This window comes from Acromyrmex echinatior, unplaced genomic scaffold, assembly GCF_024713525.1.
Source record: "Acromyrmex echinatior isolate Ae372 unplaced genomic scaffold, ASM2471352v2 Scaffold20, whole genome shotgun sequence".
NCBI lineage: Eukaryota > Metazoa > Arthropoda > Insecta > Hymenoptera > Formicidae > Acromyrmex > Acromyrmex echinatior.
Window position 1 is genome coordinate 314,862 of NW_028259054.1, and position 27,632 is coordinate 342,493.

Consider the following 27,632-nt stretch of genomic DNA (forward strand, 5'->3'; position numbering starts at 1 on the left):
GAGCAGAGTATTCGAAAATTTCATTTATATGCTACATCTACTACGAGATTGCCGCTTGTCGTTCCGAGCAGACATCCGAGCAGAAAGGAAGCTCAACCGAAACACACATCGCGTTCCGAACCTTGATATATACATGTGTAAATAATTCAGTAAATAAAGTTTAGACATGTTGTATATATGTATACGCACACACACACGCGCGCACACGCATACATACGCACACGCGTATGTATTTATGCTGCGTATGTATTATATATTATATATATATATATATATACACACATATATACATATACATACATATATATATATATGTTATTTTATATATATGCATCAATAATTTACTAAATAAAATGTATGTAAAAGACAGAACAGTGTAATTAAAATAATTATCTTCATTTGTATTCATATGTAAATAATATGGTATGTTTCTTGTTTAGGAAGAAATTATTTCAACAAAATTGAAATAACTAATATCATATTTATTTTATTATTTTTCCTCTCAAAAGAAAAAACTTTGACTAGGGCACGTTTATTGATATGGGCCTGAGTAGGTCGATAATTCAGATCATTTCTATGGTTCAGCGATGCACTTTTCATGACAGCGCCGTCGGAATATCATGGAACTAAAATACTGCTCAGTTTCATGGCTTCACGTCAATTTCACTTGTAATATACAAACGAAATTTTCGGATGTACCTTTCTCTTATATTAAAACTCCTATCGCGTTTCTAAAAGCATGGGATTGTTCGTTTAGGTTTTTCGCAATTCGCCAGCTACTTTTCATGAACGTGCAAGATCTGAAACTCTTATATGCAACACATATTGTGATGTGTTGACTACAGAAGCCGATAACAAAACTGTAAGTCTTTAATTTTCTTTCGTTTTTCGTATTCAAATGTAGCTGGCGATTTGCGTTGTTGTCGATACTTTAATTGTGGAGAAGGATTTTTCAATCTATAAACACAATTACGAGAAAGGTGTTTTTAAAATTTAATGATAAAACAGGACACTCCAGCATCCCCTTAATTGTATTTGTAATTATTTATTTTATAAATACAAAATGTGATTTTTTTATTCTTATTAAAATATTTATTATAAAATTTTATTAAATCTGAGGATAATTGTTTTCTTACAGTTAAAGTATCGTTTGTTATGCGAATTAATTAGATCCTTTAGCGTAAAGATAAAATGTGTAACGTATATACCAGGCTAGTTGTTATTAACAATTTTTGCAATTTAATCCAGACATCCTAAAGTAGGTCAATATCTCAAAAAATAACACCAGATTTTTTTTTAGATTTTTTGATCAATTTTAATCCGTGCCTTCGGGGCACAGGTAAATGGAAAAATGTTTTTTGTGGATAAAATTTGGCCGACGCTCAAATTCTTAACCAATTTTAAAGTTTTTTTTTAATTTATTCAAAATTGAATGAGCTAAAAGCCCGTTTTGCATAAACTGTTTGATTACTGTTCAAAGTAAAAATCTTTTTAAAAAGAGGTAAAGAAAAGGCGCCAAGTATGCGTGTATTTCCCATAAATTTATAAAAAACTATTACATAAATTAAAAAAAAATCATAACATAAATAATATAATTCAAGTGGTAATATTGTTAATTTTTATTATGAATTACTCAATAATACGTATATTAAAAAAAAAAGGAATAAAACCTTTAAATTGCGCCAATTGTAAAAAGAATATATATTTTTTCTTGCAACATATAACGTATATTATTGTACTTCGTAAATTGCGAAAAAAACATATATATATATATATATATATATATATATATAAAATATTTTATTGAAAAATATAACAATTAAGGAAAAAAAGTGATACATATCTTTATATTTTTTTATATTTGCAATGAAATATAACATTTAATCTCAAAAAATTAAAGATGAAGCATCAAAAGAGAAAATTTTATTAAAATAAAATTTTTTATATAAAAAAACTTGGCGCTGTTAGACCTTAAAATATAATAAGTAAATGTATAAGTAATTATATAAAAGAAATGAACGATGTTTACTGTTTTAATTAACGTTAATTAATGTTACAATCATGTTTAAAGTTACAATCACAATTATATTAGGTGTACAACTTTGCTTCCGCCATTTTCCTATAGATGGCTTTAGCGGTAAGTGGTGTGTGGCTATTGGATCACGTGCTACGCAATATGGCGCCGGTGGTTACCAACCACGGCGAAGGACGTATGGCGGGAAAAAGTTAGGTTGAGAATGAGCGCTACGCACTGCTTCTGATTTTATGCCATGAGGCGTTTTAATACACACGTAATGCCTAACTAACTAAATACTAAATACAAATGTTGATTAATAAGTAGAGACGTGATTGCGCGTGTAAGACGGCTCGGATACCGGCATCGTATCGCGGAGTTGCAATACTAGAACTATGAAAATACACTCTAAGAATTTATCTGACGACGCTAACAATTATCTCAGACATGAATAATAATCGGTATCGGTCTCGCGGAATACACAAAGCAATTCGGAACCTTAACTTCCGAGATCTAACTTACTGACTATCGCAGAGACTTACACGAGGTCTGCACGCGACACGCCATGACGCCAGAGAGAGAATGGGAAGAGTCATGGAAAGAACGACCGTATCAGCGTCGCGACGGACGCATGCAGCGCCGCCACTAACGTTCGCAGCGCCGCAACTAACGCTCGCAACGCCACAGGTGTGTAGGGAACTACGTTCTCAATACCTCACTAGCGCAGCGAGTGTAAAAAGCCTAGGGATTTTGTAGGTTGTGAATTGCCTACAAGCAGCGTCAGAGAAAAATAACAAGATAGATTATGGCGTTCATCCTGTATGGTCATATTCATTCGAGCTCGAATAAAGTTCATCATTATTAGTTACAAGAAAAGTGTCGATCATTACACCTCATATCACATCACACAACAAGCATGGGTTTGTCTTGAGAATTTGACTCATCAATCGAGTCACTTATTCCCACAGGTGGTCGAAATAAATATATCATAGACGTCATACAATAAACTTGGGCATTTGTCAACATAACTCCAGAGAAACATTAGTCGATTTGTGTCTGCATCATAAAGTTATTCTCGATTGAAAATGTCAGTTTACGAGCCAAATTCTCGTCATTTGCGGGAGGTTTTAATTTTCTGCTTCAATATGAAGAAATCTGCGGCTGAGGCTCATTGAATGCTCTCAAATACTTATGGTGAGGTCGCTATTAGTGAAAGAACGTGTCGTGGGTGATTTCAACGCTTCAAGAACGGTGATTTTGACGTCGAAGACCGGCATAGCGGTGGAAGAGAGGTTTTCAAAGATGGAGGCATTATTTGATCAAGACTTGTCAAAATCAAGAAGAATTGGCACGATTATTGGGAGTGACTCAACAAGCCATTTCAAAACGCCTCAAAATCATGGGAATGATTCAGAAGCAAGGAAATTGGGTGCCATATGAGTTGAAGCCGAGAGATGTTGAACGGCGTTTATTTGCTTGTGAACAGCTGCTTGAAAGACGGAAGAGATTTCTGCATCGCATTGTGATTGGGGACGAAAAATAGGTTCATTACGATAACCCCAAACGCAGAAAATCATGGGGAGTTCCCGGCCATGCTTCCACGTCGACGGCCAAACCGAATATTCACGGCTCCAAGGTCATGCTGTATTTGGTGAGACCAGCCCGGCGTAGTGTATTATGAGTTGTTAAAACCGACTGAAACAATCACAGACGATCAGTATCGAATGCAATTGATGCGTTTGAGCCGAGCATTGAAAGACAAACGGCCGCAATACAACGAGAGACACGATAAAGTGATTTTGTAGCATGACAATGCTCGACCCCATGTTGCGAAAGTGGTCAAGACATACTTGGAAACGTTGAAATGGGAAGTCCTACCCCACCCGCCGTATTCTCTAGACATTGCTCCCTCTGACTATCACTTGTTTCGATCAATGGCACACGGCCTGGCTGATCAGCAGCTTCCAGTCTTATGAAGAAGTAAAAAATTGGATCGATTCGTGGATCGCCTCAAAAGATGACCAGTTTTTTCGACGCGAGATTCATACGCTGTCCGAAAGATGGAAAAAAGTAGCGATGGACAATACTTTGAATCATAAATATATAACCAGTTTTTTACAATAAAGCCTGGAATTTCGGAAAAAAAACGGCAGAAGCAAAGTTGTACACCTAATAATTAAAAGATTATAATTAATTTTAAATCTACTTTTAAATCTAACTAAGCCGCATGTCTTACAAGTCTAAAATCATTATTCTATTCTTAATTATATACGCTTTTACAATATATAACGCACGCTATATAAATACTTATCCTATATTAAATCTAAGCCGCATACCTATCTGAGTTTGCTCACACATTATGAATATGCTGTATATTATTAATAATTTACCTCATTCTCTTTTTTAAATGTCTTCATTATTTTTCATATTTGATATTTTTAATTATTTGTACATATACACACACACATTGTATATTATTAGTCCACCTCATTTTCTTTCTTAAATCCCTTCATTATTTTTCTTATTAGATATTTTTTGATGATCACTTTATTATATTTTGAGCAGCGCCAAGTTTTTTTACATAAAAAATTTTGTTATTTTGTTATTTTGTTATAAAATTTTTTCATTTCATGATGCTTTGTCTTTAATTTTTTGAGATTAAATGTTGTATTCCATTGCAAATATAAAAAAATAGAAAGATAAAGGTACGTACCACTTTTTCTCCTTAATTAAATGTTATAATAACAATAGTATATGTTATATGTTGCAAGAAAATATATATTCTTTTTGCAATTTAAAGATTTTATTTTATTTTATTCTTTTAAATACATACGTACTACTGAGAGGTAATTTATAATAAATAATTAACAATATTACAATTATTCCATTCGAATTATTTATGTTACGGTTTTTTTTAGTTTATGTAACAATTTTTTATAGGTTTATAAGAAGTACACGCACATTTGGAATCTTTTTTTAAAAAAGTAATTTTGTTGAGATATACACGCATTTTATAGTATTAAACATCTTATGATTAATAATATATCTCTTCATAAGTATGGGTATTTATTATATCAATATATCAAAGTCGTCGTTGTCATCGTTGTCCAGCGTTGTCGTCATCGCTCGGCGTCGTCGTCGTTACCCGGAATCTTCGTCGCCCGACGTCGTTATCCTATATCGCTGTCGCCCTGTATTATTGTCGTCTTGTCATCGTCATTGTCGTCGTCGCACGGCGTCGCCCGTCGTCGTTGTCGTTCGGCATCGTCGTCATCATTGCTATCGTTGACATCCAATCACGACGGTATCGTCATCTTCATTTTCTCTCTCTCTCTCTCTCTCTCTCTCTCTCTCCCCCTCCCTCCCCTCCCTCTTTCTCCCCCCTTTCTCTCTCGCTCTCGCCCTCTCCCTGTTTGTTTCATGTACATAAATTACACTCGTATATGCATTAAGGTATATAATTAAAGTTCACTTTGCTAATTTTACTTTAATTTTATATTAAAATTGTAATTCTATGAAGGCATTGTGAACAGCAACTTAATAGATAAAACGTTTTATATGTATGTGTCACAAGTACGATTTGAAAAGCCGAAATGATCCCTTTTTGGGAAATAATCTCCAGATCTCGGTATCGGCTGCACCAATTTTATTCGCACTGGTCGCATCGAAAGATACCGATGACATTACATGATAAAAGTGTTTTTAGATTTTTGATTGCGGCTTTAGTTTCTGAATAATTTTAATCTAAAGTTTGTTGAGATGTTAAAACTTCGAACAAAGCTAGTAGAAACGAATTTGATTTGGCAAGAATATATATGTAATGACATTTACACGTCAAGCGGTCCGTTTTTATATTTTTATACACTTTTAATTTAAAAGTAACTTATTAAAGTAATTGGACAGTGAAATGTCGACATATAATACAGTGTTAATGAAACTATAGACAAATAAATCACTAGATAGATAATTCAATTTATTGGAAAATAGATTGGAGCGAAACTAACGATAAGGAAACAATTGCACGTAGCCTTAAACACTAAAACTTATACAGCTAAGATATTAAATATCTATCTTACATCTAATAAAAAATTCCGTAATTAATTCTAATTCGGTGTTTTTCATTTTCTTTAAAATTTCCCTAATATCGACAGAGATTTTTACATTTAGCTTGCGGGATTTTTCGATCATATGCTTTCTTTCGTTATTGAACTTAAGACATTCTCATAAAATATGGTTCGCATTTTCGATAAGTCCGCAGGAGCACAGGTCACTGTCAGTAATCTTAAACCTGAATAGGCTACTTTTCAAAGACTTATGAGCGCTGCGTAATCTGTTAATATTGACAATTGCTTTTCTGTTCAAATTACTAGCGTGAAACCACGGATTAATCAATTGAATGATACATCTGAAAAAATTTAGTACTTTATTTAAAACATGAGCTCTGTGAAGCAAGAAATCTTTATTTTCTTTGATACATTTGAATTTAAAAATATTAACAATGTACGAATGAAGGACCTGTATCTCGAGCACAGTAAATCCTCCGAAGCGGCTCTTTTGGCTAATACATCTGCATTTTCATTTCCTGCGATGTTTTTATGAGCAGGGATTCAAATAAGCTCTATGTCTTTGTTTATTTCCTTACAATTAATAATAGATTGATTTATTTCTTGGATCACATGAGATTGATGTTTTAATTTACATGTGTTATTAAGAGCGCTGAGAACGCTCTTTGAATAAAAAAAAATTAAAAATTTTTTTAACTCGGACTTAATTATTTGGTTTAAAGCAGTTAATAGCAATTAACTTTGAAAGATGGTTCCGTAGAATTTTGATGCGCTGAAAACGATTATGTTGTCTATTTTTTTCTATCACCCTCCATTTTTAAATAATCGCAAAAACAGTTTTTTCCGGAAGTAACTTTATGTGAAAATCGATATCTGATGTCTTGTAAGTCTTTGATTACTACTGTAATTACAATTGTTGAATTGAAAATAGCAGATCCAACGGCAATATATAATAACTAAATGTACACGGAATGATGATTTTAGCATTATTCAGTATCACGTGGAGATATCACTTTATTATAATAAAGATAACGGTAAAATCACCATTCCGTGTACATATATTATTCATTGCCATTGGATCTACTTATCATTTTACCTAATATTCATCGACGACATTCTCTTGACTGCACCATCCGAATTTTTTGATAAAATTTTAACTGTCTTCAACTCGCTAGACGAACGTCTACAATTTATCATCGAAATTGGTGAAAATAACAAAATAAACTTTTTGGACATTATAATATTACGGTGGGTAAAATCATTTTTGACAGATACTACATGGCAATCTTTTCCGAGAAGTTTTTGAACTTTTACTCACAACATCTATTATGCCAAAAAGTGTCTGGTTTAGTTGATAGAATAATACTGCTCTCATCCTCACTTCCATCAAGATAATCTTGTCAAGTTGATTTATATTCTACTAAAAAATAACTACTCATTGTCTTTTATTTTCACAACAATACAAATTAGAATAAAATATCACTGGAATAGAGATGTCAATTGAGGTAAATCTGCAGTATAACATGCAAACAGAGATCGATATTTTATCATAATATGACCATACATAAAATCCATCTCGGAAGGTTTTATACCAGTAGGATCTAGTATACATTTAAAAATTGCCCCTTTACTATTCTAAATATTCTAAGGAAATTTATTAAAAGAGGAAGAGATTGTTTGGATCCAATGTCACAATATAACGTAGTATATAAATATCTTGCCAAAATTATGATGCCACTTACATTGAGCAAACAAAAAGATAATTGAGAATTAGAGTCACTGAAGAACATAGAAAATGAATCCGAACATAGTTCAGATATTAACTAGATCAGTAATTTTTTTCTTCTGTAATTTTCAATCATCTCTTCACTTACAATCGTAATTTTGATTGGAATAAAATCGATATACTAGATAATGAACCATCATACAAAGACTTACATCGGAGATGTAATAAAAGATGTTATAAAAAAACGTATATATAAAAATGTATATATAAAAAAACAACATGCGTTAAATAAACAGACAGACGCTGAATCTCAGCCTGATACATATCTTCTCATTATACAATTATTTCTTCCTTCCTAATTGTCTCCCTTCTCTTTTACTTTCTCCTACCATTTTTCCTTATTCGCTCCTTTTCAATATCTACTGCTTTTCGATATCTTTATTGTTCTCTGTCACTTGATATTTTACCTTCAGTAATGAATATCTTAATCTTTCAAATTCTGGTCGCAATTTCATCCACTTATTATCAAGAAAATTCTATACATTATTTGTCAAATATTATAATCACATGGATATTGAACATTTTATTAAGGTACGTTTAATTAAAATTCTAAAATTATAAAGTAAATTTTGTTCATACAGAGCAATATACACAATTTGATTGATACTTGTAGCCTTTCTGCCTTACTACAAAAGAATGTTCAAGAACATCACGGTAAACATTCTGTGCATGTGGTTGCAACTGTTCTTTTATACATCAACTTCTTATCGCCTAGGAGCAGACGACCAAGATTTAATACCAGTTAGATGGAAAAAGCGACACTTATTTCGGATGTAACTTTTTATTATTTTTTATATTTATTTTTTATTAGGTGTTGGAATTAATTCGTAGCGTTTTACAAGTGATGGGAAGTACTTTCATTAATGTATTTTTTAATGCTCATGTGAAATAAATAACATTCTTTCATTAAAAACGCTACGAATTAATTCCAACACCTAATATTTTTATTTTCAATTTTTATTATAACATTATATTAACCACTATTATCCATTTTTCGTCATTATGCTTTTAACAATTCATTTAATTAGAATCGTTATTGTTAACATTGAAAACAACCTAATATAAGTCGAAACGTATATATACAGACATATAACATTTATACATACATTTTAGAGACACAAGTACAATTAAATAATATTTTAGCGAACACTCACAGTCTTTATTTTACTTTATTAATTATTATGAAATCTGGCCGTTATTGAATTCGAATTTTATTTATAAAACTTTTGTATTAAGGGGGGGGGAGGGAAATATCTATGTCAGGTGACAGTTCTATGAGTTGAAAAAAATGTGAGTTTGTAACTTTTTTTTTGATTTTAGTATAAAATCCACTACAGTATCAAATTTTACTCTACTTTAATCCTGTAAAATGATTTTTTATTCTGTTTGATAAATTCGGAAATTTATATCGATCTGCAATATCCCCACAATTTGATCACTCCAGCATCCCCTTAACTTGCATAACTTACAGAGCTTTTTGAGATTATATAAGACTAAAATTCAAAATATTTTGTAAAATTTAATTAATCTTATAATATTTGATACAATAAATAAAATTATTACAATATTACTTATGCATTTTTTATTCAGACAATTGTTAACTGTCATACGCAATGCGTACCCTTGTAATGTAACGCTGCCAATTTTTTCTAAAATTTTTCATGAAGTTTACAGAAATTAAGCATACGTGCTCCCCGAATAAAATCTAAGTATACAACCCAATTAATAGTAGTTTTAATTTTTCTTCAAGGATATTCTTATTGAAAGTCTTATTCCAATCTAAGTAATGGCAACTTTAATTCTCTGTCAAAAATTATTATTCTTCAAAAAAAATTAATGTATGAAATGAAAAATTAAAACCCGGATGCTACGATCTTAACTCGATCTTAATCAAGTTAAATTCTATCAAATTAAAAAATAAAACACAAACTGTCTCTTGTTATTTATTTAACTCTAATGATATGTATCATTTATTAAAAGATTTGATATTAATAAAGTTGGCGCCAAGTTAAATCTCTCGAAATTTTATATATTACTCGTAAAAAAGATTTGATATTAACAATTGCGCCAAATTAAATTCCATGTAATTCGGATACTAAATTAAATAAATAATATTAATTTTAATGATATGTATTATTCCTATAAAAGATTTGATATCAAGACTTGGCGCCAATTTAAATCCCATTTCTTTATATGTATATGTATCATTTGTACAAAATTTGATGTCAACAACTGTGACGCCAAGTTAAATTCTACTATCAAAATAAAAAATGAAACCCAAGTAATACTATCTTTATTATTTACTTAATCCAAATGGTATCTTTAATTTTTACACAATGAAATGAATATACATATGTCTTATTGAAGGATCTTTCTATTCTAATCCAAAAGGTTTGAATTCCTCTTAAATGAAATTATTATATCACAATTCATTCAAAGACCTTTTCTTTTCCAATTAAGTAGTGATTATTTAATTCTCCAACTAAAGTAGTGCTTATTTAATTCTTCTTCAAAACATTATACAAAACATTATCACAAAATTGCGTTTTCATTTTATACGATTAATTCTTTAATTTTTTGTGATAACACTTAAATGAGCAAGGTGACACAATTTTGTGATAATATTTTGTATAATATTTTGAAGGAGAATTAAATAACCATTATTTTAGTTGAAAGAGAAAATGTCTTTGAATAAATTGTAAATAATATAATAATTTCATTTAAGAGGAATTTAAATCATTTGGATTAGGAATAGGAAAATCCTTCAATAAGATATACAGGGTTGGCCATATTCGATGGAAAGATGTTTTTTTTTCAATCATGAGAAACGTCGTTACTCGATCTAACATCATCTCTGTCAAAAGTTACAGTGTTGCCAGATCTTTCCGTCGAATATGGCCAACCCTGTATATCAATAAGGTATACATATCCTTAGGTTGTATGGTATAAAAATTAAAAATAGTATCATTTGGATTAAGTAAATAATAAGGTAATTGTGGTGATGAGCCAACCCCGATGACCTTGACCTTGACGTTGTCAAGGTCATGACCCTGAGTGACCTCCAATAAGTTTTAGCCATCGCTCGTTATTCGTTAAACAGTTATTAACAGTTAACAGTAGTAATTATTTCATTATTTTACATGAAACTCTGGGCAGTGAGAGAAGTATGGGGTGAACTAATTAAGGGAATATGACTTTCCATTCCCCCTCCCCTGCAAAGGGGCGCACGACTCTCACCTTCGACTCTTATCCCTCTCCCCCCTGCTTTAGGAGCGCACGACTCTCACCATCGACTCTCACCCCCCTCTCCTTCTCTGCAAAGGAGCACCCGACTTCGAAGATGTATAATTTTTGAGATGTACAAGGTGCGTCCCAAAATTTTCCAAACTTTTTCAATAGGGATAGGTCGGGTGGCGCCATCCGTGTGTTCGATTGCGCGTTTGAAAGGTACATCCCTAGCTGACTTCCAGTAAAAATTTCATGACATTTGGTTCAGTGGAAACGAAGTTATGGCGTCTCAAGTGTCAGTATGTTGTATACATCGGTACGAGAATGAACTTCGAACAAAGAGCCAATATTAAGTTTTGTTTTAAACTTGGTAAAACATTTACCGAAACCCATAATTTGATGAAACAAGTTTATGGTGATAATTGTGTAGCCCGTGCCAGTGTTTATGAGTGGTATACGCGATTCAAGAACGGTCGTGAGGACATAAATGACGACGCACATACAGGTCGCCCAAAATCGACAATTAACGAAAATTCCATCGAAGTTTTTATGATTCCAAGGGTATTGTGCACAAAGAATTCGTTCCAGCAGGCCAAACAGTTAATGCTGTATTCTATGTAAGCGTTTTGAAGCGTTTGGTGCACCACATTCGTCGTATTCGGCCAGAATATCGCGAAGGAGGAAGTTGGCGCTTGTTACACGATAATGCGCCATCTCACCGTTCGACACTTGTCACTGATTTTTTGACTAAAAATCACATTTTAACAATCAACCATTCCCCGTATTCGCCTGATATGGCACCTTGTGACTTCTACCTATTCGGCAAAATGCATTTGTCCATGAAAGGAAAGCGGTATGTGGACGTAGAAGACATCCAAAGGGCTTGTACCACTATTCTGAAGGACGTGCCTTTGAACGACATAAAACACTCATTTGAAATGCTTTTAGATCGTGCCAAACGTTGTATTGAGTCCGACGGGGACTACTTTGAATAAACAATTTGAATTTGAAAAAAAAAGTAAACCGTTGTTGTTTTATTTCAAAAGTTGGGAAAATTTTGGGACGCACCTTGTATAATTGTATTATTCCACATAAATTTTTCAATTCCATTAAATACTTTATTCAGTATTATTATTAATAGGATACATTTCACTCATAAAATACCTCAATTCTTTTCTCAAATGAATAAATCCTTTTAAATAAAAATTCAGCAAAATAATATTTATGATGTTTATTTTTGAGACTTCCAGGGGTGTGTTTCGGGGATCTGCCAACGTTTCGTGAACCTTGCAGTCCACTTCATCAGGGCAAGGAGCAGCCTGATACTGAGCTGTTCCTCCGGGCGATTCCTTTTATATTACGCTACTTGTTAAAGTGGTGGAGGGAAAAAAGAGAATTGTGGGGGGGGGGGGGGGAGTGAGGGAAATTGAATGGAAGATTGGTCAATCTTCAATAAAATCTTCTTTCCCCCCACCACTCCAACAAGTAGCGTAATATAAAAGGAATGGCCCGAAGGAACAGTTCAGTATCAGGCTGCTCCTCGTCTTGATGAAGTGGACTGCAAAGTTCACGAAACGTTGGCATCCCAAGAATATATCCTTTCAACATTTTGTGTATGACATCCACTTATGGGATCAACAAAATTTTGTAAATGGTTAATAGCAAATTGAATTTAATTATGCTGACTCAACGACGAATGTCCATGCAAACAATCACTGTATATGGTTGTCCCTGGCAGTATATGTCGACGTATTTCTTGTATTAATGTAGATTTGGTATGATCTTTTATGGGAACAACAAAAATACGACCACTATCACGTTTATACTCCACAAAAATCCATTGTTCTTTTACAACATAACCTCGATTATATTTGCGTTTTCCAATTTTAGCCTCATCGACTTTTACTATTTTTTCTGAACTGTCATAAACTCTATCTTTATTTAACCATTGTGTTAACAATTGAAATATTTAATATTTGATTTAAAAAATGTGATAAATATTGACAACACACAATTCGAAACATGGGAAACAAAAAAAAATGTATTGGGAGTATAAATTAGTGGTCCGTTTTCCAAAAGATAGCTCCGGCTGTTGTGAATGGTTCATAGTGAGAGCTGATTTTGGCATTTTCAGAGAGGTTAGACATCTGCTAATAATATTCAGTTTATATCGCTTTGAGTTTCATACAAAAATCTTGATTTTTACTGTGTTTGAAATGTCGAATTTTGTGTTAACCAGCAGCATTTGCGGAAGGTTCTAATTTTCTGCTTCAATTGGAAGAAAAGTGCAGCTGAAACCCATCGAATGCTTAAAGTTTATGATGACACTGCTCCAGCTGATAAATCATGTAGGGAATGGTTTCGACGTTTCAAAGATGGAGATTTCAGTGAAGACAAGCCTTGCTCTGGACAGCTAAAAAAATTCGAAGACAAAGAATTAGAGACATTACTCGAAGAAGATCAGAGTCAAACGCAAGAGGAGCTTGCAGAATCATTGGGAGTAATTGAACAAACCGTTTCTGCACGATTGAGAGCCATGGAAATAATTCAAAAACAAGGAGATTGAGTGCCTTATGAACTGAAACCGAGAGACGTTGAAAGACGATTTTTCGAACAGCTGATTCAAAGACAACAAAGAAAAGGTTTTTTGCATCGAATTGTGACTGGAGATGAGAAGTGGATATTCTACGATACAACTCCAAGAAGAAAAAATACTACGCTAAGCCCGGTCAATCGTTGCCATTGACCTCAACATCAACATCAAAGCCGAACATTCATGGTTCGAAGATCATGCTCTGTATTTGGTGAGACCAAAAGGATATTGTTTACTATGAGCTGCTGAAATCTGACGATTCCATTACGGGCGATCGGTATCGGCCACAATTGATTCGTTTGAGCCGTGCATTGCGAGAAAAACGGCCGGAATACGATCAAAGACATGATAAAGTTATTTTTTCTTCATGACAACACTCGGCCTCATGTCGCAAAAGTCGTAAAAAAATATTTGGAAACGCTCAAATGGGATGTTTTACCGCACCCGCCGTATTCTCCGGACATTGCTTCTTCTGATTACTGGTTGTTCCGAAGGATGCAGCACGATTTAGCAAATCATCGGTGTACTTCTTTCGCAGAAATCGAAAATTGGCTTCAAAATTGGATCGCCTCCAAAGACGAGTCATTTTTTCGAGATGGAATTCGAAAATTGCCTGAGAGATGGGAAAAAATAGTAGCCAGCAATGGACAATACTTTAATTAATCTGTTCATTCATTTTATTTTGAAATAAATGCATTTTTGAAAAAAACGGACCGAACTAATTTGTACTCTCAATATATTATATATTTATTTTTATTACTTCTCTACAAAAATTTATCCAATCAACAACACCATGCGAATCCATGTTCAATTCAAATTGCAAAAACTTACCGAGAAGGACGTAACATCAAAAAATAAGCAATTATACGATGTGCCTCTATCTAAACCTAGTCGAAAATGAAAAAAAATGTTCTATTGAACGGGTTCAACTTAAAATTGTATGTCTTCCTTGCATTTTTCGTCCACCAATTTTGTAGTAATGTCCGGTACAATGAAACAATAAAGTCTTTGAAGTATATTTACATATTAAGAACCGTCTTACATCGCGGACATTCAATTGTTTACCTAATGACATTTTTTTCACAAAGATAAGAAATTAATTCTTTCAAATTATCAATCAAACATAGAAACACGTACAATTGCATGTTCGCTCGTTGAGAATTCTACAACTACTAAATAGAGAATGTATCTACAATTACAAGGTCTCTGTATTATGTGAACATGTAAATATAAGATAAACGTAAGAAATCAAACATTCCTAGGCAACAAAAGAAATGTAAAACTCGTTTCATAAAAAAAGTAAATGAAAAGTCGCTTTGCGTGGAAAGTCGAAATTCATGTGCAACAGTACAATTATGGGATATCGCGCGCCCCTTTGCAAGGGGAAGAGGGAGGTGAAAGTCGGAGGTGAGAGTCGTGCGCCCCTGAAGCAGGGAGGAGGGAGGATGAGAGTGTTGAAGGTGAGAGTCGTGCGCCCCTGAAGCAAGAGGAAAGGGAGAGGTCGAAAGTGAGAGTTGTGCGCTACTTTGTGGGAGGGGGGAGGGGGGAGAAGGAGAGTCGAAGGTGAAAGCCGTCTAAAATTTATTCGAGGTCTTTCAGGGTCATAACTTTGACAACAAGTGTCAAAGTCGCAGTCGACGCGACATCTCCTACAGTGCACGACTATCAAACATATTCTAAAGCAGGGAATTTTTGTGTTATATTGAACTTCTTTTGTTAATAACTTTTTAACGAATAACGAGCGATGGCTAAAACTTGTTGGAAGGGTCACAACCTTGACAACATATGTCAAGCTCAAGGTCATCGGAGCTGGCTCCTCTCATCACCATAATTATTGATAAAATAATTATTTGTATATTTGAACGAAACTTTATTCTAACATTGCACCAAGCTTGAAATCAGCTTCGTGAGAAGGGTATAAATGTTGAGATAATTAGACATCGGTTGCATGAGGAGGCAAGGTAAAATATCGTTCCACATTTTATGAACCTCTTCTGACACAAAATATGTCACAAGATAATTAACATGAGTTCATGAAAATTTGAATAATTATTGGGATAACGTAATTTTTATGACTTCTTTTTAGGCCTGGTTATCTACAAATAGTGATCAACGAGTAATAGGATTATTCAGATAATAAAGCGTTCATCAGTATACAAATAGAGATAACCAAAATCACAATTACAGAAACTGCTAAACATCAACAGTTAAAGTTGATGTTTGGCAGTTTTTGTAAGCATGGTTTTGATTATCGCTATTTGTTTACTGATAATTTAAACGCGAAAAAAATGCGCAATATTTATCAAAAATGTTTATCGACATTTGTTAAGAAATTTTAAACTTTAATATTGAACTGTTTCTTTATGTTTCAAAATAAATTTATTTTAGGTTTTTTATTTGTTTTAATTCGTTTGCTTTAAAAAAAGTCTGTGAAACATTGATTTCGTATTAGTGGTGCTTGAGACCATATACCGAGTTAATCAGTTTACAAAGTTCATTCTTATAATTAAATTCTTCGGAGGATATATGAATATATCTTCATGTCATGTACAAAAAAGAGTTTTTACGTCAATCGATATTATGTGATAATTTTTTTCGGGTGCTATGTAAATAATGCTCTCAAGGAAACTGTACTTAATACTGAGCTGAAGATTTCATAATCTACGCCGATCTTTCATATTTATGTTTATGTGTGATGTATGATTTCTTCTTTTTAGGCGTCTTGGTCTTATATTCTTTTTCCAATACGAAAATGATTGAAAATGACTTCGCAATTCTCTTCCAAATAAGGAATGATTCTTGTTGTGGAGTTCATAGAGCTTACAATCTTTGTTCGAGTACAATTATTCGTTATATTTAATCGTCTTTTGCCAGAATTTTTTTTCTTTTCAGCCTTTTTTCCATAGTCGATAACCTGTTGGTACATATAGGTGTATTTTTTTGTTTTTTCCATCTAATTTTTTTATTGGACTTTGTACTTTGGCATAAGCCTCACATACAAAAACGCAAATCCGAATTAAATTCAATTTCTTTTTTTCAAACTTTTCTACTGAAGAATCTACATTATTGATTTTTAATAGTGACTTATTAAGCCAATATGTCGCGGCATATATTGCTTCACTTCACATTGTTTTCTTTAAATCAAAGTTGAAAAACAGAGCTCTTATTTTTTCTATCAGATTATGATTAGATCGCTCTTAGTTCCGCTCTTCAATTGTGGTGTGTATAGGAGATAGTAAAATTTAGTTCAAATCCTTTCTGTTTTTGGATGTGATGTTATTACAATTTATGAATAAAAGTTAGGAAAATTGAGAAGGATAATATCCTTGGTGAAAATATTTCTCAGAATTTTTATATGAATTGAAACCTATTTCAGAAATAGAATTTTAATACAGAAAGCGTGCGTATAAAATAATAATTTCAAACAGGCGTTTCAATATATCTATATTAGGTCATTCTCAATGTTATTAATGGTAAATAATAAAATTTAATTTTTCAGCATATTAACATCTTTCAAAGGATGCCTTGGTTGAACATCAAATTATTAAAAGTTGTTTGTTAATTTAATTCATGATATTATGATACTACAGTAGTTTAATTGCATTTATAAAAACCAATTCGGCGCGCAGTTCGAATGACTAGAAGTATGATATTATGCATGTACAGTGCAATGCATTTGTTCGAGAGCGAGTTAGAGGGAGAGCGATGGCGAGAAAAATTTGAGTGATACGGCGTTTCAGTTGAATTTCGCTTTACGCGAATTATCAATTGCGAATCAAACGCGGCAGTTTTCTGGCGGCGGAGCGTCTTCTAAGCGGTTGCACTTGTAGCGAAGCGTTGACTCGAGAACAGCAAAAAATAAGAGAGTCATTGCTTCTCAGTTTTGCCTTTTATGCTCTTTTAAGAACAAAGGCTTCCCTTTGCATTCGCCTATGAGAGTTTCGCAAAATTGAAAATTTTGAGGTGACCCTCTGTTTCGGGCAGCGATTGGCAATTTCGAACGCGATGGCCAAGTGGTACGCTATTGCCATGCGCGCCCGCTAAATCTAGATTCTTGATTGGGGTGAACGCATATTACGCGTTTTGCGTCATGCGATCGTGCGTGCGCTGCGACCGATCTGAGTTAGTTCACCGTTATAGCGGTTGAGATCTGCGTACGTACGACGTGCGGCTTAGCTTATTGTTTTTCGACTTTATCGACGAGGTGATAACCGAGTTTATGTTTGGAAACCTCTAAGGACGCTTGGGATCCTTCTAGAAGCTTCCGATCCGCATGTCGCACACACGCCAAATCTGCAAAAACTGTCCGTGTTAACTGTACCTCGAACAGCATTAATTCGCTGAGTCATAGTAGCGACCCGACTTATCAAAAATAAGAAAATGCACTAAAAAGTACGATAAAAAATTCTGAAAAAATTCTTAGAGTTCTATGAGAAGAAAATTAATGATTTTTGTCTCTTGCATTTTTTTTTGTAAGTTGATGGTATTTGAGTTAAAAATAAACGGCGATAAATCGGGCGCCGCTACTATGATTCAGCGAATTAATGCACTGTGTACATATATAATATCTAAATATAGTAATTCAGATTGAATTATTTAAGCGTTAAAGCTTTGACCGTTATAGCCATTATTTTTATTTTTTATTGATAAATAATAAATCTATCTATCTAGTATAGTTGACAGTGATTTTACATAATATATAGATCGAAACGTCTATTTGAAACTTTTGTATTTTAGACATACTGTATTAAAATTTTTAGTTTTGGCTTACAGTCCTTATTTTCTTTAAATCTATCGAAATTAATTTTCCTTTTAATCTATCGAAATAATTTGTACCAATATAGCTCAGCGATCACGAATCCTCCTGAGAACACATGTTTTGTAGCGGAATTATTCCTAGAAAATAATAGAAATCTAAAGAATAATTGAATAATTCTAATGGGAATTCATTTCGAATAATTTCATTACCTAAACAATATTAAGAATCTTTATTTTAGACTGCATATGAGAACACAATCAATACTAGATATTAAAATGCCTATAATGGTCGAAGCTGGATCTTCATTGCTTAAATAATTTAATCTTTGAATTACTATATATATATACAGGGTTGGCCATATTCGACGGAAAGATCTGGCAACACTGTAACTTTTGACAGAGATGTTAGATCGAGTAACGACGTTTCCCATGATTGAAAAAAAAAACATCTTTCCGTCGAATATGGCCAACCCTATATATATATATATATATATATATAATATATATGTATGTATGTATATACTATATTTGTACTTGCATATATACCATATTGTAATCTTTCGAACTGCGCGCCGAATTGTTTTTCGCAATAAATTTATTAACAATTTTTTACATATTAACATCTTTGTAATATGATGCCTGATTGTAGCATCAAATTATTAAAATTGCTTGTCAATTTAATTGCGTTTATAGTCCGGAAAAACAATTTGGCGCGCAGTTCAAAAGACTACAATATGGTATATATGCAAGTACATATATGGTATATATAATAATTAAAGATTATTTAAACAATGAAGATTCAGCTTCGATTATTACAGGTATTTTATTTTCTAATATTGATTGTGTTTATAATACGTATTCTGATAAACTCTTGAAATCACGTTTGACCACATTTCTTGACGTTGATTTGAAACGAATTTTTGCGAACGAAAAGAAAAGGACACATAGCAGGATGTGACGATACATTGAAGATACATTGAAATTAGTTGTAGCAACCTCATTTATTTCTTTGCAGTTGACAGGCTGAGATCTGAACGGTATCTCCCCGTTTCGTAACATTTATGTAGTCATTTCGGAACGATGTTCCACTGTTCTATAACAATTACGTCATTTTTAGATTATGACTTAGTCAATATGTCAGCATATTTTTATTATATTTGGTGCAACAAAGTCGGAAAAAGAGAGAAACATACACATAACATTTATGTAAATAACGTAACCATATCATAGATTCATAACATTTACGAAATTTTCAATAAATGAATTTTGTTCAAGTTACGTAAATGTTAAAACAGTGACAACACGGGAATATATAACAGTTATAGCTTTTTTACGTCAATGATGTATTTGCTATGTCAATGGTTTGTTGTACTGGTCTGTAATATTTACGTACACTATGTAATTGTCCCGAAATTGTACACAGAAAGTGTTCACTGGGGCGACTCATAAAATATGATTTTACAGTTTTGCACATCATGTAATCCTTCCACCATGTGTTTGAGTCTAATTTTTTCATTTGATATTTAATACTCATACACTAGGCCCATGGCCAGTTAGGATGGGAATTTTATAGCAATATAGATCGCAGCAGTATTAACTGAGGAAAATATAAATATTTATTAAATATACACTTTGAAGGAAAATAAAAAAAATACAGTTTCTTTATGGTAATATTTTACTAATACTATTGCACGTGAACTATTATATGGCTGTTTAAACGTAATCTGTATTTGACTATATTTAAATCCTTATATTTCCAAAACTACTGCTTGGAATAAAAATGTACACATAACTTTTTAAATTAATTTTGGTAATTATTCGGATTAGCGGACACGCGCCGATGTACTTGATTTTGATGTATGTTGTCAAGATTATGACCCTGAGCAGTGAGCAACCTTCAAAAGGAATTATTAGGTGGTTACTGTTCATTTAAAAGTTATTAACAAAGAAAGTTTAAAGAATGATATAATATCTTATTTCTGTTACATAGGCAGGATTGGTAACGTTATCTCATAAAAATAACTCGTTACCATTTTTAATTACCGTTCTTTTTCCTAAAAAATAACTCGTTCCTGTTACTCGTTATTGATTTGCAAAAGTAACTAGTTACCGTTATCGTTATTTAAAATATTGTATAACGAGTCATTACTTTTTTATTCCTTTTTTTTGACACTAATAGAATATTATATGCAGATTTTTACGGTAAATGTAAAAAAAATGCCAAATTTCTATTTTTAACAGAGAAATAGAGCTAAAAAATTATAATTATGTCTGTAAACATTGTGCATTATTTTCATGAATGAAATAGATGCTGTCATGTCACATAATATATTAGGTGTTGGAATTAATTCGTAGCGTTTTTAATGAAAGAATGTTATTTATTTCACATGAGCATTAAAAAATACATTAATGAAAGTACTTCCCATCACTTGTAAAACGCTACGAATTAATTCCAACACCTAATATAATGCACTTTTTGTAATTTTTATACTTAAAATAAGTTTATTTTTTGTATTACTTTTAATAAGATATCTTTAAATTATACATTTAACTTTTAATACATATAGTAGTAGTAGTAGTAGTAGTAGTAGTAGTAGTAGTAGTAGTAGTAGTAGTATTTATTTGCCTTCACACAAAGTGATTACAAAGACTTCCAAAAATTAAATCACACTTTAACTTAACTTCTTAATTTCTATTACATTCCTTTCCCTATCTTATTCCTCTCTCTCGTTTTACATTTTACTTCATATTTTGCTTTTCCTTCGCTTTCTCTCCTACTTGACAATTTCTTTTCATTCATACTCTCTTACACCTTCTCTCTCTCTCTCTCTCTCTCTCTCTCTCTCTCTCTCTCTCTTTTCATACACATCCGTATTCTCCCCCCCGCACTCACCCACTCACACCCCCACCTCCTTCCATCTCATATTCATTCATATATTTCATACACTCATACCCTCGACACACTCAAAATATCCACAACATTTTCCATTTTCTCTTTTCTGTCTATCTTTCTATTTTTCTATTTTCTCTTCTCTTAATTGTTCTATTCTCATCATCCAAATCATATCCCCTTCCATCCTCATTTAAAACCCTCAGATTGCTTCCCCCTTTTTTCTTTACGTACTTCACTTACGTACCTTTCACAGTTTTTCTTCAGATGCTCCACATCTTCTCTTTCTTTTCCGCACAGTCTGCATTTCCTGTCCTCTTCTTTCATCCAGTACTTGTTTCCTCTCTCTTCATTTCCACACCTCCATCTTGCTATTTTTACCATCTTTTTCCCTTCTTTCCTCCCGCACTTTCGAATATACTCAGGTATATCATGGACTCTTTCATAGTTCTTACACAATCTTGATCTCCTTACCTTTTCCCCTCTCTCTTGCTCATCCACCTCAATATCTCTCTCTCTCACTCTCTCCCATTTATTCTCCCCCCATCCATTTAAACTTTCCTCACTAACTCCTCCCCTCCATAGATAGTCTCTTCTCTCTAGACTCTCTCTCGTCCATTCTATCATCTCACTTTTCCTTTCCTCCTTCCTCCTCTCCAACATACACCGCTTCCCAATCTCTCCTCCTTCTCCTTTCTCTAACCTTTCTTCCCATCTCCCCGCCCGCCAACTCGTCTCCACTCTGAGCTTATTTCTCTTTAGTTCTTCCCTGACAACATAGCCTGGTGTTGTCCTTTCTAGTCCTAATACCCATTTCAAATATTTTTCTTGTATGGCTTCTATCTCTTTCCACTCTTTGTATCCCCATATCTCCACCCCATAGTATAATATTCCTTTAACTATACTGTCAAACAGCTTTAGCCTCCATCTCACATCCCCCTTGAATTTCCTCTCTCCGTAATTCCAAACCCAGCTCATTGCCACTCTTGCCTTTCTTATTCTCTCCCTAATGTGCTCATAATCTTCTCCACTCCTTGTCATTATGTATCCCAGGTACTTATATTTTTTTACCTCTTCCAGTCTGTCCTTTCCCCACCACCAAAATCTCTCTTTTTCCTTTCCACCTCTATTCTTAAATACCATGACCTTCGATTTTTCTATACTAATTTCTAACTTTTTACCTTCCATGTATTTTTTACACCTCCTGATCATATCTCTTAGTCTTTCCTCTCTGTCTGATACCAGCACAATGTCATCCGCATATTCAATCGACCACACCCTATCGTTTCCTATTTTGACTCCTCCCCTTCCCTTTTTCAACTCTTCCTCTATATCCGCCAAGTATATATTAAATAGGGTCGGACTTAACGGGCATCCTTGCCTCACTCCTTTCTCCACCTAAAATTCCTTCGACATTTCCTCTCCTACTCTTACTACGCATCGCGTCTCCTCGTATATTTCCTCCACTCTCTCTATCAGGTCTTCATTTACCTTCCGTTTCCTCATCATTTCCCACAGAACTTTCCTATCCAATCTGTCAAAGGCCGCCTTTAGATCCACGAACAAGGCATATACTTTTTCTTTCTTCTTCATCCCTTTTCCTATCATGTATTTCAATATTTTTATATTTTCCACTGTTCCTCTTCCCTTTCTGAATCCCGCTTGCGATCTACACCATCCTCCTTTTTCGTCTATATCTTTCACCAACCTCTTATTCACTATATTTGCATAAATTTTATACCCAGTACTTGTCACTCCTCTGTAATTTCCTGTTTCTTTCCTGTCTCCTCTCTTCCAGATTGGCACCACCACCCCCACTCTCCATTTCTCTGGGAAGCCGTCCCCTTCCCACACTCTTTTTATTAATCCACTTATCTTACTACTAATCTTTTCTCCCCCTTCTTTCCATGTCTTATTTCTTATTCCATCCACTCCTGCCGCCTTTCCCTTTTTTAGCCTATTTATTTCCCTAATTACCTCTTCTTGACTTATCCCCTCTCCTTCCTTCTTACTCCTGTTGTTTTTCTGTTGATTTTCCTTCTTTTCCTCTACTCCCCCCAAAACCTCCTTAAAATGCTTTTCCCATTCCTCTATATTAATTTCTTTGCACACCCCCTCCTTCTTCTTCCTCCCTCTGTTTATAAAATTCCATGCCTCTGTTTCTGTCTTTATGTTTTCTATCTCTATTTCTTCTTTTTTCTTATATTCCTCTTCTTTTTCCACACACAAATTCCTATATTCTCTTCTGCATCTTATAAATTCTTGGTATCCTTCTTCTCTTTCTCTTCTATATCTTCTTCTCGCTCTATTCACCTCTCTCTTTTTCTCTCTGCACTCTTTATCCCACCAAGGGCACCACCCTATCCCTCTCCTCTTCCCTTTTCTCTTGATTTTCACCGCCTTCATCATTTCTCTTTCCAACTCTTCCCATTCCTCCGTTACCCCTTTGTCATCCTCTTTCCATTTCACTTCTTCCATCCTCTTCCTATACTCTCTTATTCCCTCCTCCGACCAATCTTGCACTCTTCCCTCTTCTTCCCTTTTATCCTCTTTTCTTGCGTACTGTTCCTCACTTCCAGTATCAGCGGCTGATGATCTGATTCCACTCTACATCCTACTTCAAACTTGGCCACTCTTTGCCATCCTTCCCAATTCACTATTCCATAGTCAATGACTGACTTTTTACCCGCCTTTTCATACGTCCACTCTCCCTCCTCATCCCCATATTTCCCCCCATTCAGTACTATCCATCTTCTTTCTTCTATTAAGTCTACTAAATCCCTCCCTTTCTTATTTAAAATTTCGTCCTTTGACTCCCTCTCTTCACCGTTCCCTCCCTCATTATTCTGCCACCCTCCGTTTTTTCCTATTCTTGCATTAAAATCTCCTGCCATCACCAAAATCTCTTCTTCCCCCTCTTTAATCCACTCCTTTACCTTATCCAGTAGTTCTTTATTTCCATCTCTATTGTATACTGTTACTACTCTCCACTTCTTTCCGTCCACTTTCACCGCTCTTTCTTGAAACCTCTCTTCTTCTTCACGCTCAGTGTCTATCTCCTCCAACTCCATTCTCACTCCAGTTATAATTCCCCCTTTCGCTCTCCCTTTCGCACATTCTTTCTTAATTTCCCCCACTCCCCTTCGTCTACCCATGTTTCCGTCAACCCAATTATTTCGAATTCTTTTAAGAATTCCCAGAAGTCCTCTTCTTTTCTTTTTAACCTTGCCACATTCCATATCACCCCTCTCACCTTTCTTTCTCTCTCATTTCTCTCCTTCCTTCTATTTTCTGTTTTGCATCTTCTGCTGATATTCTTTTCGCTTACTGTGAGGGCTCTTCTTAAAAATTCTTTTCATACATACATTTTCTTTCCTCGTTCCATGCATACTCTCTTCCATTCATCCATGCTCTTCCATACCCTACTTTCACGCTCATACCTTTCTCTCTCTCTCTCTCTTTGCCCAAACTCTCATCACACTCTGTCTCTCTTTCATTCTTTGTCAGGTCATCATCAACATATATTGTTGTTCCTTTCAGTTTATTCTTTTTTTCCATTATCATTCGTTTCTCATCCATACTATATAATTTTACTAAAATTAAACTGTCATCCCCCCTATTTCTTAATTTAAATACATCTTTTATTTTAATCCCCCTGTCCTTTACCCCCATTTTCTCAAACACATTCATCACCGCATCCAACGCTCTTCCCCCCTCTACTTTTTCCCCCCTTACTACTATATTTAATCTTCTTTCTCTTCTCTCTTGCTCCACCGTTCTCTTCTCCGAGTCTTGTACAATCCTTCTCATTTTCTCTAACTCGCTTTCCAAATTCTTTCGGGCATATCTTCCTTCTTCTCTAATTTTTTCTATTTCTTTTTCCATCTCCTTCTTTACCTCCTTTCTTATTTCTTCCATTAGCTCCTTTTTTAACTCTTTCACAATCTCCTCTCTCTGTGTTGACAGCATCGACTTTATTTCTCTTACAATCTCCTCTCTCTGCTTATCCATCATTTTCTCTATCTTCTCCATATTCATACCGTCACCAATAACGGCTTGTCTCGACTGGCTTTCTTTCACTCGCTTCACACTCTGCGTTGTTCCACTGTCGTCTTCCTTCCCACTGTCAGAGTCACTCGTTCTTCCTCTCTTCGATAGCAGCGATATAATGCTACTCGTGCTGTCCCTTCTACTCTTCCCGAGACTCTCTGCCTTCGTTGGTCTTCCCGGTTTTCTTTTCTCCGTCCCTCTCTCTTGCTTCGCGTCAACTCTGTTCCTCTCTTCAAAGCCTTGTCCCCACTTGTCGCCTCCTTCAATCCACTTCTTGACTCTATTGCTTTCCACTTCCAGCGGCGCTAGGAATTCCTCTTCTTTTCCTACTTTGTCCTCCTTCCTCTCACTCATTCCCTCTTCCCGTCCGCCTCGCGCACCAGTCTTTTCAATTATTCTCTTTGTCGCTATTTTGACTAACCTCTCTCTCTCTCTCTCTCTCTCCTGGTTACACCAGTTTTGATGCACGGCACTGGTCAATTTTCACTTCCTCCCGCGTTTGCGCAGAAGACCGTACTTTCGCACGTGCTCTCTAACGCTGCCTCTTACTTCGATATCAAGCTAAAATTCGGGATGGCAGCCGGTGTTTGTTACCTTGGATCTCCAGATGTTCGGAGATGTGTGAAACCGATGTTCCAGAGGATTTTCTTTGGATTCCTATCCCCCTCCTCAGACAGACGAACCTCCTGCCCTTCAGCTTGACGGATAGTACAGGCAGCTGGCTGGATTAAGGTTATGTTTCCTCGTTCCTTTTGTTTTTATTCAACTCGCGTCAGATGTACTTCGCGAGCTGTTTTTTTGGCCAGCTCTCGATTTTAAAGACTCGCGTCTGCTATAAGACAAACCCCGAAGGGAGATTCTCTACAGTATCCTCTCAAAAATTAAGAAAAGCTTCCGCGCTCCAAAGCACGCGTGTATTCCACTCACCTGCTCAAACCGGAAGTCTTTAATACATATATAATTTTCTTTTACTGTGCATGATGCGTTTGTGTGTAAGTTAATTTCCATAATTTTAAATAATATACAAAAATTATGAATAGATTTTTATATATATTTTAACATCTTTAAAAAACATTTATAAAGTTGTATGTTTAAAAAGAAGGAAGGGATAGAAAGAATTATTTAGTCAGGTGCAGTATTTCGAAGAAAAGAAACAGATGACTCATCGTGAATAATATTCAAAGGTAAAATTATATTATAATATTGTAAAAAAAAAATAGTAATTGTAATCTGCATTATATACATATATTTAATTTGTGAGATATGACACAGAAAAAATTTTATTTAAAAAAAGTAAATATATTGTAAAGATTATTCTTATTACTCATACTTACATTAAATAGTCGCATAGAGTTTCGTTCGAGATGATAAGAACTATCCGATTGAAAAATCTTGATCCGTTTCAAGATTCAAACTTTTTTTTTTTTGTTAACGCAGTGGAATGCTCATGCATATCCCCCGGGGAAGGGACGGGGTTATGTGGGACTTCTCCGCCAGCGCGCACCAACAATACCAGTACACGCCAGCATATCGGGAACCTACCCAAACCAATGCGAGCGTCCGAACTCAGGGCGATGAATTTGTGCCAGGCCGGGTTCTTCGCATCTGCAATACAACCGGCCTGGCACAAGCCGCCCGTCAGCGCCATGCCGCGCTATGCGCCATGCTGCGCTGTTCGTTCCCATTGTCGGCAGCAGGGGACGCTACCGCCCCCTGTCGTCTTCCCGTCGGGCTGTTGCAGCGAGGCATCGAATCGTCCGCTCGACGCCCCACAGCCCTTCGGGCGTCCCCGAGGAAGCCGTACGGGACGCAGGCGCCACGCCCGGCCCCTTCGGGAACCAATCTATCTCAGGTGGACACGAAATGCTCCGCACATAGGCCCCTGAAGCGGGCAAATGCGCGATCACGTAAGGAGGTGGGTGGGAGAGCGATCGGAGAATCCCTAACGTACCCCCGCCCTCGCATCCCCCTTTCCCAATCCCGGCCGTAGCTTGAATTCCCTCCACAAGGATGTCGATCGCTCTCCTACATCCAGCTGCTGAGCGTATGTCGACCTTCTCTTCGACGCGCTCTCTCATTGTCCTCCTTCCGGGCTATGACCTCTTCACAAAATGTGAAGATGGCCCCCCTCTTTTCTTCGGAACTCAGCATGGCCTCGACTATTGCTCGAAGAATCAGATCGCGTCCAACAGCCTCGATCAGCTGCCTTCTCTGTCGATTCCACGCCGGGCACTCCTCCAGCGTGTGTC

General features: G+C 35.0%; 3 protein-coding genes and 1 long non-coding RNA gene across 11 annotated transcripts in view; 2 read left to right on the forward strand and 2 right to left on the reverse strand.

Moving 5' to 3' along the window:
• The window catches only part of LOC147906557 (uncharacterized), a 270,166-nt gene that overhangs the window by 79,862 nt on the left and 162,672 nt on the right, over positions 1-27,632 (forward strand). The gene's annotated exons all lie outside the window — the stretch shown is intronic.
• Marf (Mitochondrial assembly regulatory factor) overlaps positions 1-27,632 on the forward strand; it is a 203,599-nt gene that overhangs the window by 70,379 nt on the left and 105,588 nt on the right. The window lies entirely within an intron of this gene.
• On the reverse strand, positions 23,334-24,433 carry LOC147906559 (uncharacterized). Its single transcript, XM_087416314.1, has one exon. It carries the CDS (start codon positions 24,402-24,404, stop codon positions 23,829-23,831), a length of 576 nt encoding a protein of 191 aa, XP_087272440.1. The 5' UTR covers positions 24,405-24,433; the 3' UTR covers positions 23,334-23,828.
• LOC147906560 (uncharacterized) lies at positions 24,648-27,325 on the reverse strand. Its single transcript, XM_087416313.1, has one exon. The coding sequence runs from the start codon at positions 25,735-25,737 to the stop codon at positions 24,676-24,678; it is 1,062 nt and encodes a 353-aa protein (XP_087272439.1). The 5' UTR covers positions 25,738-27,325; the 3' UTR covers positions 24,648-24,675.

Coding starts and splice junctions, on each gene's coding strand:
- LOC147906559 (XM_087416314.1), bottom strand. CDS start 24,404: ATGGAGTTGGAGGAGATAGACACTGAGCGTGAAGAAGAAGAGAGGTTT.
- LOC147906560 (XM_087416313.1), bottom strand. CDS start 25,737: ATGAGTGAGAGGAAGGAGGACAAAGTAGGAAAAGAAGAGGAATTCCTA.